General features: G+C 42.6%; 1 protein-coding gene across 1 annotated transcript in view; it reads right to left on the reverse strand.

The window, feature by feature from the left end:
- Positions 1 to 15663, reverse strand: part of LOC104961246 (probable E3 ubiquitin-protein ligase HERC1) — a 45415-nt gene that overhangs the window by 7983 nt on the left and 21769 nt on the right. The window contains exons 38-63 of the mRNA XM_010789510.1: positions 15177 to 15402; positions 14331 to 14616; positions 13297 to 14000; positions 12321 to 12534; positions 11376 to 11545; positions 10661 to 10744; positions 9671 to 9854; positions 9445 to 9572; positions 8341 to 8564; positions 7761 to 8020; positions 7560 to 7612; positions 7273 to 7470; positions 6398 to 6563; positions 6065 to 6314; positions 5289 to 5517; positions 4500 to 4783; positions 3906 to 4033; positions 3200 to 3327; positions 2872 to 3099; positions 2221 to 2348; positions 1931 to 2130; positions 1627 to 1744; positions 1324 to 1455; positions 1066 to 1164; positions 597 to 770; positions 228 to 512 (exon numbers count right to left, since the gene is read on the reverse strand). Coding sequence (XP_010787812.1) covers positions 228 to 512; positions 597 to 770; positions 1066 to 1164; positions 1324 to 1455; positions 1627 to 1744; positions 1931 to 2130; positions 2221 to 2348; positions 2872 to 3099; positions 3200 to 3327; positions 3906 to 4033; positions 4500 to 4783; positions 5289 to 5517; positions 6065 to 6314; positions 6398 to 6563; positions 7273 to 7470; positions 7560 to 7612; positions 7761 to 8020; positions 8341 to 8564; positions 9445 to 9572; positions 9671 to 9854; positions 10661 to 10744; positions 11376 to 11545; positions 12321 to 12534; positions 13297 to 14000; positions 14331 to 14616; positions 15177 to 15402 — 5280 coding nt within the window. The remainder of the gene's footprint in view (positions 1 to 227; positions 513 to 596; positions 771 to 1065; positions 1165 to 1323; positions 1456 to 1626; positions 1745 to 1930; positions 2131 to 2220; positions 2349 to 2871; positions 3100 to 3199; positions 3328 to 3905; positions 4034 to 4499; positions 4784 to 5288; positions 5518 to 6064; positions 6315 to 6397; positions 6564 to 7272; positions 7471 to 7559; positions 7613 to 7760; positions 8021 to 8340; positions 8565 to 9444; positions 9573 to 9670; positions 9855 to 10660; positions 10745 to 11375; positions 11546 to 12320; positions 12535 to 13296; positions 14001 to 14330; positions 14617 to 15176; positions 15403 to 15663) is intronic.

Genomic DNA, 15663 nt, shown 5'->3' on the forward strand with positions numbered 1-15663 from the left:
AAGGTGCCTTTGTTTCTCGGTTTTGGCTGGTAGCCCAAAAGCGGCTGGTTAAGAGCAGAGGGAAGTCAACATGCAATGACATTCATAGAAAAGTGAATATAACAACGTTTTTTTTTTGTAATTGTTAATCCCATATTGAGGATACAATCATAAATGAGCACAAATCCCCCCACATACCTAAACCTGGCTGACATAACAACAGCACAAAGACAATTGTCACTACTTACTAGTGCCGTGGTGATCTCAGTGGCATCCACCTCCTGCACCTCTGAAAGACTGAAGGATTCTGGGAAGGCTGTACCGCTGGCAATCGCCTCAGCGCTGCGGACAGTAGTGGCGTAAGTGGCGAGCCAGCTCCACTCCGATGGGCAGGAGTGGGCATCAGGACTGCTGTGGTGTGGAGGGCAAGGGTACCGGCACAGATGTTTCTCTAAAGACAATCCCACCGTCAGGGAGGCCAGGCTCTGCAGGAAGGCACTGTGGACGAGCTGATCACCCGCCGCCACATGCGTCTGCATTAAGAGAGGACATTATTTTCGGCTCAGGCCCACAAAACAACGAATAATGAAACTTTGAAGTGCAGTTTCAGTAATGACCTTCTCATAATTGTACTGTGCCTGCAACAGCAAGGGCAGCCTCTCCAGGAAGACGGCGAAACAAGGGGCCCGATTTAGACCCAGGACGTTCTGGCTTCTGAGGACCATACGACAGGAAGCTAGCACGTGATTCTGACTGATCCAGTCAGGGGTGCAGCAGATCAGCAACACATCCTGGGAAATAGACAATGACAACCGAACTGTAAGGCAATGTAAGGCAAGTCAAATTGTTTTATCTAGCAAAATGTGTTATCTGCTCTTATGAAATACAACTTGGAATTAGTATTTAATACTGTGTGTACTGTGACATTCTGTCTCTCCTAAAGGAGAGGTTCAACATTTGGGGAAGTTAGATGAGAAGAGCGATACCATGTTAAATATGAAGGTAAAACCATGAGACAGTTAGCTTATATTAGCATAGAAACATGAAACAAGCCTTTGAAATGATGTTATGAGTGATTCAAATTACCTTTGACCTCCCAAAGCAAGCAGCCACACCCAAGTTTGGTATCCAGGTAGTACTGACTACCGAACCCAGACCTGTAACCGTCTGCAAGACTGAACCATCCTGCAAGATGCAAAGAGAAGCAAAAGGGTTAAAACTCTAAATTAGATCTCTTAAAAAAAAAAGTATGAAACAAAAGTTTAATTGTCGGCAAATCTACGTAAGTGATATTTGCACTGGCTTCAAGTAGAGCAGGTGGTAAGGTATATGTTGTTTTCTGACCTGTAAAGACCAGATGTTAAGCAGTCCCCCTATGCCTCCAGAAACCAGAGCCAGTCCACTTGAGCAAAATGAAAGGGACTTCACTGCTGTGATGTGGCCATGCAGCACGAACACACTCTTTGCACTCTCCTGCTGTAAGAAGAAACAGAACTGGATGATGTCATGAGCTAAATCAGAGCCACAAAGCTAAATCAAGACAAACTGGCCATACAATGCTGAAACTAATTTGACAACAGAAATGTAAGGATTCTTTTGTAAAACAAGGGCTGCAAGAAGGAGCTTCAGCAGCAGATGCAAACTGACCTTTTCTGACCCGGTGCTTTTCTCCTGGCCCTGGGAGCTGTTCAATATGTTGGGCAAAGATACACAAGTGCCCCCCTGTGGCAGAGTCCAGACATGCACAGAGCCATTCTGACAGCCTCTGAAGAGACATGGAGAGATAAATAAGAATATGCAGCAAGGATACATGAATACATTGCCAGTTCCTTCATTCATGTTGGATTATAATCATCCTACAATTACATTTTCACGTATTAATTATATTTATTTGTACTTCAGCATTGTTACCATTTCAATTGTTCAGAGAATAGTGGTTATTTAAACTCACGCAGCCACCATGAGTCTGGGGTCAGGGGCTCTGCCAGCGACTGGGCACCACTCTGCGATGTTAACGGTGCTGCTGTGAGTGAGGGAGTGGAGGGTCACCCAGGAGCCCCCGGAGCGTCCCAATATCTTCACTACCTCTGACCTCCCCAAACAGAGCAGCAAGTGTCCTGTGGGGTCCCATTTTAGAGAGCTTATACCGTCCTGTAAGTTGGAGAGAGGTAATGAGAGGTCAATTAGTGGAAAATGTCTTGACTGTCAATTGACAATTGACTACGACTTGTGCAAACAAACCTGGAAGACTGAGAGTACCACAGGCTGCTCGTTCTCATACACCTCAGTTGTGGCCAAAAGGATCTTTCCACTGGGGTAGCCCACTGCAAAAGGCTTGTCCTCGCTGTGCCAGGCCACACACTGGGGAGCTAAGAGAGATTAGAGCACAAGATCAATCCCTTTAATTTAATTTGTTTGACTTTCTGAAAAAATACACTTGTTCACTTTTTGCCAAGTTGGATGAAAAGATCAATACCACTCTCTTGTCTTTACACTAGATATTGATTTACAACAAGCAGGTAGATAGCTTAGTTGAGCATACTGACAAAGACAGAGTGAAAGCAGAGGGGAACAGTTTGCTCTGCTGAAATCCCCCCAAAGAAATCTAAGGGGAAAAAAAGTCTCAAGAAAGAATAAATAGTTGAATGTAAATCTGGTAAACCAGCAACATGAGTTTTTTACATTTCTGTTTGTGCACATATTATTGTTAGTGAGAAAGCATAAGACTTGCTAGTAGTTTCCCCTTTTCACATTTGAATTCAGATTGTGTGCTAAACTGAGCTAATCATCAGTTGGCCTTAGCTTCATATTTACTGTATGGACATGAGAGTGGTACCAATTCTCTAATTTCTCTAAGTCATAACAGTGTGTGCATTGTAGTAGTCTCCTCACCCTCTTTCATGTGGCAGTGGGTGAGTTCAGTGCTCTTTACATTGAGGTCTAGCTGCTGCATTGTGACCTGCAGCCAGCAGAGGGAACCATCCAGACGGCCCACCAGCAGGCTCTCAGCAGGTCTGTTCTTACAGGCTGCCGGCTGCTCCAGAACCCACAAGCTGAAGGCCTGGGCCCAGCAGAGCACTGTGATCCGGGACATCTGAGCCTCCACATGACAGTGGGATCCTGTAATGTAACAGAAAAATGACATTTGTAAATTTGTACTATTAGTGATGAGGGAGGCAGAAATTCAAGGCTATACAAAAGCAACCAAAAACAGATGTACCTCTTATGTTCATGATGTTGATGTGTTTGTTCTCTGGGGCGGCCAGAAAGTTCCCTCCTGTGCTCCAGTACACAGGAGACATGAGACTACATCTAGCGGCCCTCTCACTGCTCGATCTGTCCGCCTTACTGGAGAAAGAAAGTCACAGGAACAAATATTTAGAACTATAAGTAACCCAAGTTCTTTGATAGGATGCACATTTTCTGTAATATCTTCCTAGGTAAATCGTTTTTTGTATTAGTAAATGGACCTGTTTAAGTTTCAACCTGAAAGATGGTACAGCGTCAGTTCTTTTGGAAATATTTGACCTAAAATGAAATGTGTATTTCTCTAATTGAAACCCATTTCCAATCTGAAGCTAAATCTTTTACAGATGTTGACACACTCTCTACTTGTGTAGCTGTTAACCATCAGTTCAATCTGTGTTATTAAATACACTCCTCATTGGTTTTCAGTGTGTAAATCTAAATGTTTTATAATAATGTAGTTTAATTATCTGTAGAAATTAAAGATACAGCTAAAAAAAAAAAAAAATGAAATGAAAAAAACTTCCATTAAAGTGTATATTTTCAGATATAAACTATAGCTAAGCACGAAACCCAATAATAACAGTACATTTCATTTGAAAGTGCCTGTTAATATGGATATTCCTTTAAAACAAGACTGAAACTGTATCCAAAAATATTACAGAAACAGCACACAGCACCTGGTGATGCAGGAGAAGGTGGTCTGCAGCTCCACAGTGCTCTGGCTCAGGCTCCACAGCTGCACCACCTTGTCCTGAGAGCAGGTAGCCAGCAAGCTCTGGTCACTGTTCCAGGAACAGCTGGTCACCTGAGGGGAACAGACATAATGGAAAGCTTCTTTTCAATTCTGCTCACATGATAGGTTCTGAAAACAAACAGTACTGAAATGTGCCACGTTCTCCCCAGGTCCAGGGATACTTCTTTGTTTTAAAAGACTATAACTGAAAGAAAAATCCCTGTCTTGGTAGATGTTTTAAGGACCTTAATCCTCAAGCCCCGCCCACTTAATGCTCTGCACATCAATGGGGAAGCTATGATAAAATTCTTCATTTTGTTCAGCTTTAATGCAAATTATTGGATTGCTCTTTTTGAGTATATACTGTATAAGCTTTTACATTGTTTACGTGGATGGAGGATGGGCTTTGCATTTGATTTTTCTAATCTGTATCTCATCCAAAGGCAACAGCGTGGGTCAATTCAAAATGTATAAACAAAAACACTACATATCCCGTTTTTGAATAATCGAATGAAGCAGATTTTATAGCGTCCCTCACCTTGTTGTAATGTCCTTCAAGCCTCTTGAGAGGACTTTTGCGTAAGTCACCAGCCAGGTCGCTGTATGTTTGTGTCCGATTAGGACCGTCCCTGCCTGTGGCGGCCAGAGCCTGCACCAGCTGCTGCGCGGCCCACTGGCGGTGTTTACTGGTCAGCCGCGCAGAGAGGACACAGGCTGCCAGCGCATTAGCCAGCTCCAGAGGGCCCACTCTGGTCAGGAGGGGTAAAGGGGAAGGAGGCAAGGACGAAGAAGACACCCCTTGGCTCCCTGTATCTAGGCCACCTACGCAGAGCAGAGCTACCATGAAATAACAACATCACAAGTTTCTAACACTGTGTGGAGGAAATTCTTAAGTGAAACTGATACATGATTAATGGACAAAGTTTGTCTTTTGTTATATTTCATGAAGTAATAAAGAAAGTCAATATACAAGTGAAATCGATCTCAAATGCAGGAACAGAGCAACTTCATCCTTAGAGGAAAAATAAGTTCTGCACCCCGAACACAGGTAGCAGTCCCACTTCAAGTATATATTGATGAAAGGAAACAGCCCACTGGTCCTACACCCCATCATTAAACCATAACACCCCTTTGTCCCCCTTTTACACTTCCTTTTGCCCTCCTGAAATGTAAATCCTTTACATATGTGTCTGTTAAACACATACAAGACTAAAAATACAATTTAACAGTGTAAAAGGCAATCAGAGTATAAGACTATATGTTTTAAATGATTATATGATCATTTGACATGACACACTGAAATAAAGAAATGTTTACTTTCTCTCACCATTAGCCTCATGTTCTGTCTTATCTGAGCTGTGGCAGTGAACGCCCTTTTCAGTGAGCAGGGACACCAGGTTTTGTGTGACCAGGAACGTGGGGGGCGTCTGCTCGATGTAGTCCTTCTGCGGCTGGGAGGCCTGCGATGCAACTGTCAGGCAGGTGCTCAGACAGCTCCTCTGCTGCGGGTCGCTGATGGCCCCGATGTTCACCCCTGTAGCCGCTGCCATTAGTTCCTACAGGCAGGAACATTTAAAAATGTACACAAAAATTTTCCGTTTGTAAGCAAATTGAATTGTTAAAAAAAATCCTATACCACACAGGATATATTATGTTATCAGGGATGATATTTTTACCATTTAAATTTGGAAGAAATTCATAATTTAACAAATATATTATTTATTCAGATTGTGATTAGTTTACTGACCTAATGTTACTCCTATAAAAGTTTCAATAAATATATCGCCTGATTCATATAAAAGCAATAAGATATCCAAGCAGATTTTCAATAAACAAATGGGTCCAGCCCAGAAGTCAACAGTATTATAGTGAAAACTGTAATTATATTTAGACTATTATATAAAAGTTATCCAGTAGAAAAAAGGAAGTTTAATTGATGTACTAAAACATGATATCGTTTTAGACAAATGTGTCGCTTCGTCAAACATAATTGATATGGTCATATAGTATATTGTGATGTTTATTTTAGAGAGCATTTCACATATCCCAGACATAGTGCAGTTATTGTAATATGCTGTTTTTTGAATTAATTGATTAACTGACCTGAGTGCATATCTCCACCAGCTGCCTGTAAGCAGTGGGGCTGTGGGACACCACACTGCCGATGGCGGAGGTCAGGAAGCTGAGGCAGGTGGAGTTGTTGCGCTCGGTCGCCGGCCCCTTCACACCTGACTGTCTGTCCACACAGGTGTGAGCCCGGCCCCCTGCTGCCAGAGTCATCAAACGCACCAGGATCCGGATATCTGCCAGACCCAGGGACTCCAGTCCGTTAGAATGGCTGCACACTGACGCACTGGAGAGGAGGAAAAGAAGACTCTAGAAATCACAGCTCAACAAAGAACGTCATAAATGCTGTATATTCTTGTTGAAACATACCTTGAAGCAGTCTGAGACAGTGCTCTCATCACCATGCTGTAAGCTAGCAGAATCTGGGCTGTGGATGTGACTCTTCTTAAAGCTTTTAGTCTATCATGAGAGTCCCTCAGAGACACTGCCTGCTGCCCGAGGCTCAGAGAGGTCTTCTGTTCAACAAGGGCATTCCCTGGTGAGGAAAAACACATTATCAAAACATGAATCAATGGACACATCCCTGATACATGTTGCTTAACTCACAGTTTTACACACCATCTTGTGTGGGCATGCAAAAAAGTCAAAATACTGGATCAACTTCAAGAACACCATGTTTAATTTTGAGGCCCAACTATGATAAACGTGTGGTGAGTCACTACGCAGCAGTGAGTTTGGCTGTGGTTGGATTCTCCTGCTGCCAACAAGCACAGAGGGAATGTGGGTGTGTGTTACAAGTGGGGATACATCTTTCACGGGAGATAAAGTGACGAAAAATGCACTGCCCCATAAACAAGAATACAGTAAGCAACTTCATAGAGGTGTGCTGACAACAGAATTTGTAATTGTGGCTGGTTGGTTTTCTCACACTGTCCTAGACTGATGGTAAGACAAGCAGAAAACATGACTGGAAAATCATGCAGAGACAATGTCTAGTGCTCTAAAAGTGTGGATTTGTTTCAATATTTTGAACTTTGTGTTGCAGAAAATAATTTGTTTCCATCATATTACTCATTCTGTTCTTTAGACATGTTTACAATTTCTCTCTAATAATCAAAATAACATACATTTTTTGCATAAAAAACGATCAACTTGCACTCTCGTTTGCATAGACCTGATTGGCTTGTAAGGGTTATTTTGGCAAAACTTCAAGACTTTGGCCTTCCTATACCAAAACATTATACCTTTCGGAGCTCCGGCTTTTGTAGGGTCAGTTGAGCTGTACACGAGGGCCCCGAGTGGATCCGGCTCAGTGAAGGTAATGGGGTCTGGTACCAGCTTCTTCTCTGTCAGTCCCAGGGGACGCAGCAGAAGCCCAAAGTCTTCCAGTCCTGTCAGCTTGTCTGGGTCACACTCGTCTTGGTGGCTCATTTCCCAATCATCTGTTCAGACAGAAGCACCAGCCATTTGATCAAATTACATTTTTTTCTGTTGTACAACTGTCATTTCAGAGTGAAAGTGCCTCCCGTACCATCTGAAGTGTTGTCCATTTGCCCAATCAAATCTGATGTCAGACCTTTAATCCTGAAGGAAGACAACAACAATAAATAACAGGCTATACAAGCAGCTTACTGACACCAACCAAACATGATACCAATAAACAGTCTAGTGGCCCCCTTGTTGATTGCCATGTGTTGTATGAATCCATATTTTTCCTTTATTATTACTATACCTTTCATATTTAGAATTTGGGTCGTTTAAGTTTGCAGCCAGATACTTCTCCCTGCAGGAGCTGCAGAGGAGGTAGAAGGGGAAGTTGGATCCGCACTCCCCTTTGAACCAGACATCCACGTAGGCCCCGGTGCTGTCGTATCCTTTACGCGCCGCACTCTGACCGCAGCCCGGGTGACGCCGCTTTATGTGGTTGTTGAACTGCAGGGTGAGGGTGTTGCACAGTTCACACTTCACCATCTGACTGTGTTCCTCTCCGGCCTAAAACGAGGGCGACAAGATGTAACATGATTTATTAATTAGAGGAAAGTAACATCATATTTGTATGGAGGGAGAAGAGACTGTTTTAATCTGCTTACGTATTTTGTCTCTTCAGCGGGGTCACATGTTTTATGTATATTATGTGCTAAATCTCTTTTCATTGCAGTTTATCACATTTTCCTTTTCTTTATCCCACAAAGCAAGGTGTTCAAACGTTTTGGTGATATTTCAAGATTTATTTAAAAAAATGTAAATCACGTCTTGCATGATCAAAGTAAGTGCAGATTGTATTGTGTTTTGCTTATGTGTGTTTATGTCACCTCCACTATCTGCAGTGTGTCCCTCTCCAAGCTGAAGAAAGACGGGGTCAGCAGGTCCTCATAAGTTTCCTCATGGTAAGGGTCGTCCATGTATCCCAGCTCTGACTCCTCCGCGGCGTAGGGATGAAACTCCACCTGCTCTGGCCAATCACTGACGGAGGTGTGCTGCTGGTACAGCTGCGGGAGGGGGTTGGGCGATGGCAAGTCTGAAAAGATGGTGTTTGCTTCAAATGAAAACGAACAATAATATAGGTTAAGGATTTATTAAGAGTCAAGACGCAGGCTGATCACATTCACAATATTACAATCATGTAAGGGAAGCTTTAAAGGTCTCCTATTATGCAATTTTTAGGCATATATTATGGGTATATAAAGATATATAAAAAACATGTCTATGATATGCTTTGCTCAAAATAGCAAACAGATCATGCATTTTAGATATCCTTCATATCCCTCTATCCCAGCCCTGTTAGAGAGCTGCAGGTTTGGGGTCCTTAGCTTGAAAAAAAATAAAAAGGGGGTGTAGCTAATGCCTGCTCAGAATTGTACCGCAGATTCAGCTAAATGCTACCGTGATTAAATGCTATATCATGTTCCAAACCACATCAAGGATTATTTCTGAAACAGTTTGGAGCTCAAATGCTTTTTCTCTTGCCGGTTTACCACAAGGTGAGTTCCTTTTTTTATTTCCTGCTTTTTGTAAACATACTCTCTCCAGTACAGGTTAGCTCTGAGTGTTAGCGATGCTTGCTAATGTAAAAGACCATATTACGTCCAAAACACGTCGGGCATTGTTTTCTGATAGCAATGTTTCTGATAGTGCCGTGGGTCCACATTTCGGACATTACGTCATATTGGACGCAAATCTGGATCAGCTCCGTTGTACCCCCGTTTTTAGAGATTTGGGTACGGATGAAAAGAGAGAGCGTTTTGTTTTCTGACACTTTGTGAGTTCCCTGACACACCGGGGAGGGGACACATATTTATGTATAAAAGGCATCAAAAAGTGCATTTTGCATGATAGGTAGACTTTTTCTTTCTTACAGCTTTTTGAATTAACGCATGTTTTGATGTGTATTCCTGGTTATATTCTGGGACTCTGACCTGCTCTTCTGAACGAGGTCCTCTGACTCGGGCCTGAGCGCCGCCGCCGTGCAGGAGGAGGTCTATTCCTCGTGAGGTGGACATCCAAAAAGTTCTCCCTCTCTATCCAGTCCAGCCCCGGCAACAGACTGTAAACAAATAACATAAAAAAACATCATACCACTGTCAGACAATGATAACACCACCATGCCTGAACCAGATTAATAAACGTCCTCCAATCCCTAACCTTTCATTGATTTGAGTGGTTGGCCGCTCGGGACATTGTACCGTCTCCGGCCCATCTGGAGACGGGGTGTCGGGAGCCCCCTCCAGTCTGGATGACTCCGTCTGCTGCTCCTCTGTCAGCGGGTGCTCCAGCATCCAGCTGGCCAACACCTCGATGGTTTGAGAGTCCAAGTCACCTGCTACATCTGGCGGGCACATGGAAGTTAAACCGTCAGAGTTCAAATGGAAAAGGAGGATCAGAGAGTGTTGCATTGCTGATTCGTGTTTGACATCGCCACCAGATGATCATGCTTCCGTGTGCTGTCTGAGGTCACACTGCCACATCTGTTCTGACGATAGAGTGTGTGAAAAGTGTAAGTGTGTGAAAATATGTGAATAGTAAGAGAGGGAAGACCTCATTTGAATAACGTGAGAGTTTGTGATAAAACAGGGGATGCTGAAATTATTACAATGTATTTTGGCACATGTTTACCTGTAATTAACACATACTGATATATGCTGTGTGTGAGCCAATAATCTGAATTTTTTTCAACTCTACCATGTGTTCGAACCGTAGTCTTAGACACTTTTTGGGGAACCTTGATTTGAATTTCTAACTTTTTCCAATGAGAAATTGGTAAAATCTTTAAAATATCCGACAAACTTCAGTCTTCAAGGAGGTCCAGTATAACCATAGACGGTATATATACAGTAAAGAGTATAACCGATTTCAGGCATAAAACATGTGAAAAAAAATTCTAATCAAAAAATATATTAACAAATTGACTCCCACTCTGAATAACAGCATCATGTTAATCCTCATACTAATAATTGTATGTATCTTAGAAATACGACATATCTTGTTACGACAGATCTTGTTTTTTTAATTGAAGAACTTAACTTTTCTGTGTACCAAATACTTCAAAAAGGCATGAGCACACAGACAGATGTTTAAAATAGAAAGCATATGAGGCAAATCATGTGTGATGTCAGACTCTCCACCAAGCAGTACCTGCAGCCTCCAGGGCCCAGTAGATATGTCTCATAGAGAATCCCATTTCTAGCAACCGACTGGTGACAAACATTTGTGTCCGTTCTGGTGGTTGAGAAGAAAAGGAAAAGTACACAAAAAACAGAAAAGAAAAAACAAGCCCACAAGCTGAATTTTTAAACGTGTAGACTGTAGTGAAATTTGTCAGAATAATAAAAAATGATTATCACAATTGGTTTTAATTTCCCCTCCCTTAATTTACTTTCCGCCTATTAGTTTTACAAACTACAAAAAGCACAATTAAAATGACACAAACACAACTAATGATGAAAAAATGGTGCCATTCAAGCATGTGAGGGCAAATCAGTGTCAATCATGCATTAGCATTTGATTGTGAAAATATCTTTCCCATCGCAAAGCAAAACACATGCTGAACATATGTGACCATGCAAGAGACAGAAAGATCCTGCTGAGTAAATATAAATCTAATCCTTTCAATTTTTCAAATCATATTAGTAGCATGTTTGATTATGAAGCCAGCATGGGGAAAAAGTGTGTTAAAAAGGAACTGACCGGCAGGACTGCAACGATTAGCAGAGCTATTCTCTTTAACACTGTATGTCAGTCATTTTAAATTGGGAGAGATATTTCAATCAGACTTTTTTCTTGTGTCTTTGTGTATGTATTGATGTCTGACAGCTTTTCCCCCATTAAAGGTCTCTGCACTTGTTCTTACCCAGGCTGCTTCGGGCCTGTGTGCTGCAGGGACCTGGTTCCATGAAGCTAGTCTGCTGCTCTGTGAAGGCATCACAAGAAGCAGAGCTGGCCAGGCTGAAGCAGGGGTGCAGCGCGGGGGGGGCGCTAACCAGGCCCGTAAGCGTGGGGAACCGAGTTAAGACCATGTGCCTGGAGGGAGTGAAGATACAGCATATACATGGTATAATAAAATATAAAATAACACAGTTCAAGTGGTGATAAACTGCCAGTGTTCAGTCGGGACCCAACATTTGAAATATAAGAGAATCTGAAGGAATAAGGAATAACGTCTCTGAAGCAACGATGTTTCCTTCCGATGTAGCGTATCTGAAGGAATAAGGAGAGCTTTTTTAAGCAGATTATTTTACTCGGATGTGCCTAAAAACACAATAAACCAAAGCATGTATCCCTATATTATCATTTGTTTCAATATTAACATCATGATCAAGCCAGGTAATTGTTGTCGTGGTGTCAACTGATATTCAAAGGTAAAATATGTGAGATGAGAGCTTTTGGCAAAGAGGTCGGTCCTTTTTGTCGAAAAAACTCGTATTTAAATGTTGTGTTTGATTGTATAGTAGAAAGGAGGCTGTTTTTGTTTCCTTTATACAAGCAGGAACAATACAAACACTATGGTTAGGAGAGCAACAAGCAGGCAGAGCTGCAGCTGAGGTTAAAGGCAGAACAGGCACAATCCTCACTCTCTGTTTTCAAATACATCCTAACTCACCCATTCCCTGGACTTCAGAAAAGCTGCTGCTGCCAAAAGATACACGTCTGTAGCAGTCAGTAACAACATCAGAACTGAAGGTAACTGTAGTTTGCATCATTCTGAGAATGCACTGATTGAAGCATTTAGTATGAATTCCCCGTCCAACAGTCAAATCCAATGAAATCATTCATGATCAACTTGTTTTATACTCACTGGAGGAGGCTGATGGGAAAGAAAGGGTTGAAATTATCGAGGCCATCTCCCTGCAGGTTAGTTGGCAGAGAGGATGCCAGGTCAGTGTTAGAGGAAGAGGCAGAGGCTCTGTTTGATTGGCCGAAGATGGCAGTGCCTTCTGAACCTGCGCTGTACAGGGACAGAGAGCTGGAGGACTTGGAAATTGGCTGAGAGGACGAGTGGTGGCCAGATTCTGCAAGGACGAAGAGAAAGGAAGGTCACACCCAGTACTTATTATTGTACTATGTCTTTTTTTTTGCCTGAATAAAATAAAACAAAACTGCTTTTAAGTCATCAGTCCAACTCCCTAGTCCCTAGTTAGGACAAGACTGAGGTGTGAATATTGATTTTTGATTAATATATGTCATAGCATTCCAACATTTTACATACAAACTAGAGCTGCAAAACTAGTCGATTTTCAAAACTATTTTAGATGTTTCTCACTTATCCTATAAGATAAGATAAGTGGATGTTTTTACTTCTTCTTATTGTCTTATTTCAAACTGAATATCTTTAGGTCGTCTCCTGTTACTCAGTAAAAAAAAATGAATGAGAGAAACACTTTTGCAAATTTGCAACATCAGGTTCTCAGAAATTGAGGTAGGAATTGTTCCTACAGATTCTTTCAGACAAAACACAAAATTGGGGAAATAATCTACGGACGTTTTTAGTAAAAGCTCTAATAGTAAATATTATTAAATAGTCAAGTACGGCTAAGCCATGCCTCCATCATAATTCTTAATTCCTTCAAACTCAAGATCAAACTTCAAAGACTGACATAACTCAAGTCAGGTTAAGTCAATATTGCCACATAGCTTCATATATATATTATATAGTAATCCTAGATCACAAATTAAAGGGGCCTGGAAACCAAGTTTAAAGTCATCAGATCTGCAACACAACATGACTTATAAACATCACTACTAAAGTATGTTCAATCTTTAAATCTAGATACCTTTGTGTTCTTTGTTCTCCTGCAGTCTGTTCAGAGCTCCTTTGTAGATCATGACCTGAGCCCTCTCCAGGTCGACCAGAGACACGCTCTGTTTGATGGGGCAGGGTCTGACCGCCCACTTCACCATGCTCTGCACCACATACTGCAGCACTGACCTCAGCTCAGCACTCTCATCCCACTGTTTGCTGCTGGTCTTGGCCTGGTCTGGGTTTGTGCTGGAGAGGGGACTCGTTGGGGAGTTGGGAGGGTCGTGTTTTGGCACTAGGAGCAAATCTGAGAGCTTCTCACAACTAAAAATGACAGTCAGGGATTTTAAAGCTCCTATGAGAAGGTATGAGACTCTGACGGCTCTCAGTTCATGTGCAAAGACATCCAATTTGGAGATTTGGGGAGGTTGGGTCGACTCCTTTTGGTCAGCCATCTTTGTGGCATCTTTGGTTGTGGACGATGATGGGAAGGCGTCTGTCTCGGCACTGCTCTGCGCCGCACCATCTTTCATGTTCTCCTCAGAGTATTTCCTCTTAGGGTTGGAGGCCGGATGAGTCCCCACCCATCCCTGCTCCTCCAGCAGCCCCATCAAATAAATCAGGTCTAACAACACCTTGGGTTTGAGGCCTCTGAGCGGGGTGACGTCGCAGCAGGATACGTCGCAGGGCTCCAGCGAGATGATCGGCGTGTCGCTGGGTGACCAAGAATTCATGGAGCTTAGTTATTGAGAAGGATGAGAAGAACCCACAGATACAGCATGGAGTGACGACGGGACGGATTCAACAGGGGTTAATGGATTAAGAATGAAGAGGAAGAAGGAAGAAGAAAGTAAGATCAGGGAGGAAATGATAAAATAAACTAAGATGTTAGACAGATTACAGGGGACGGAAAATAAACACAAAATTGAACAGTAATCAACATGCTGAAAGGACCGAGACAGGAAAGATATAAGAGTTGTTACATGGAAAGTAATGAGAATCATCTTTAAGGAAAGATATGCAAAGAGATTCCATAAATAGGTGAGCATATTCATATATGTGTAATACCTGACAGAGAGGTCTGCCTCCTCCCACTGCAGCTTGGCCAGGGGGCTTCCTTCCTTCAGGACCCCCAGCAGAATGGCCCTGCGCCCGCTGGGCTTGTGCAGGCAGAGACCTCCAGCCCGGAGACCGCTGTCCACCCCCCCGATCAGAGCCAGTACGGGCCACACCTCTGTGCAGAGAGCAGCCAGCTTGGCCTCGGACAAGGAGCGACGCTGAGACAACAACTCCTCCGTGTCCTCACCTCCCTCCCTCTCTCTCTCCTCCTTATCAAAGTGTGTGGGACCAACGCCTGTGGGAGAACGTTTAACAAACACAGACAGTTTTGAACACTGCACACTTAGTCTTTGGACACTGCAGCTACATTAAGATCAACAGGGATGCTAACTGTATTTTAGCTTCACATGATTGAAAGATAATGTGATAAAGGCTACTATATTGAGATGGAGAGGCCTGGTATAATCTTTACAGGGGAGATATCCCAGTGACAAGACAGCTGATTCAATTCTGTTGAAGGGTTATGTACCATACAGGACATATTAAAATGATCATGTATTAATACATTTATAAAAATGTATATTCATATTTTCTAGGTTTACACAGTGGGCCGTTAAATAAGTAAAGCCTGGGGATTTAGGTCAACAATGAGGGTGGCTGCACAACCCAAAGCAACTATTAACTTAGCATTAGCAGTATCAGAATACACCTATGAAGGTTAGTCAGCTGGTCAGGTATCTGTTATGGCATCAATTATGTTTGCACTACAAATGCAAACTGTTTATTCACCCTATTTGAAATGAGATATAAAAAGGTCTCTATGCCTTTATGTGACCACAGCAGGAACTGACTGACCTGGATTGAAGCTTCCCAGTTCGTCGTCTTTCAGCAGGGGGCCGATGAGCTCCAGGTGGGTGTGGATGTACTGGTTGATGTGCGAGGCCCACTGGTCACAGCGATGGAGTCGGCGGAGGAGCTGCAGAGTGGACTCCAGCAGCACCGTGGTGCGAGGGCTGCAGAGGGGCTCCCCGGGGAGGAGGTTGCTGGGCATGCCTCGCATCTGGAGGTCCCGCAGTGCCACCTGGGAGAGATACAGAAGCGAAAAAGAATGTCTTGAAATAAAATGTACTGTATGTGAAGTTTTAAGACATTTAGCAAAGAAAGACCATTTTTATTTTTATTTGCTTTATACATTTCTCAAATATATACTAATTGTTCTTATTTCCTTACATTCACTCTGCCCTCCTTTCACTGTAAATGTGGATTCTGTCTATCTATTGTCCTCTTTAATTTAAGGTCCAGCTCATAGTTACATTCACCGTTACCAAAGATATTCAATAAC

Source organism: Notothenia coriiceps, unplaced genomic scaffold, assembly GCF_000735185.1.
Source record: "Notothenia coriiceps isolate Sejong01 unplaced genomic scaffold, NC01 NC01_scaffold00032942, whole genome shotgun sequence".
Classification (NCBI taxonomy): Eukaryota; Metazoa; Chordata; class Actinopteri; order Perciformes; family Nototheniidae; genus Notothenia; species Notothenia coriiceps.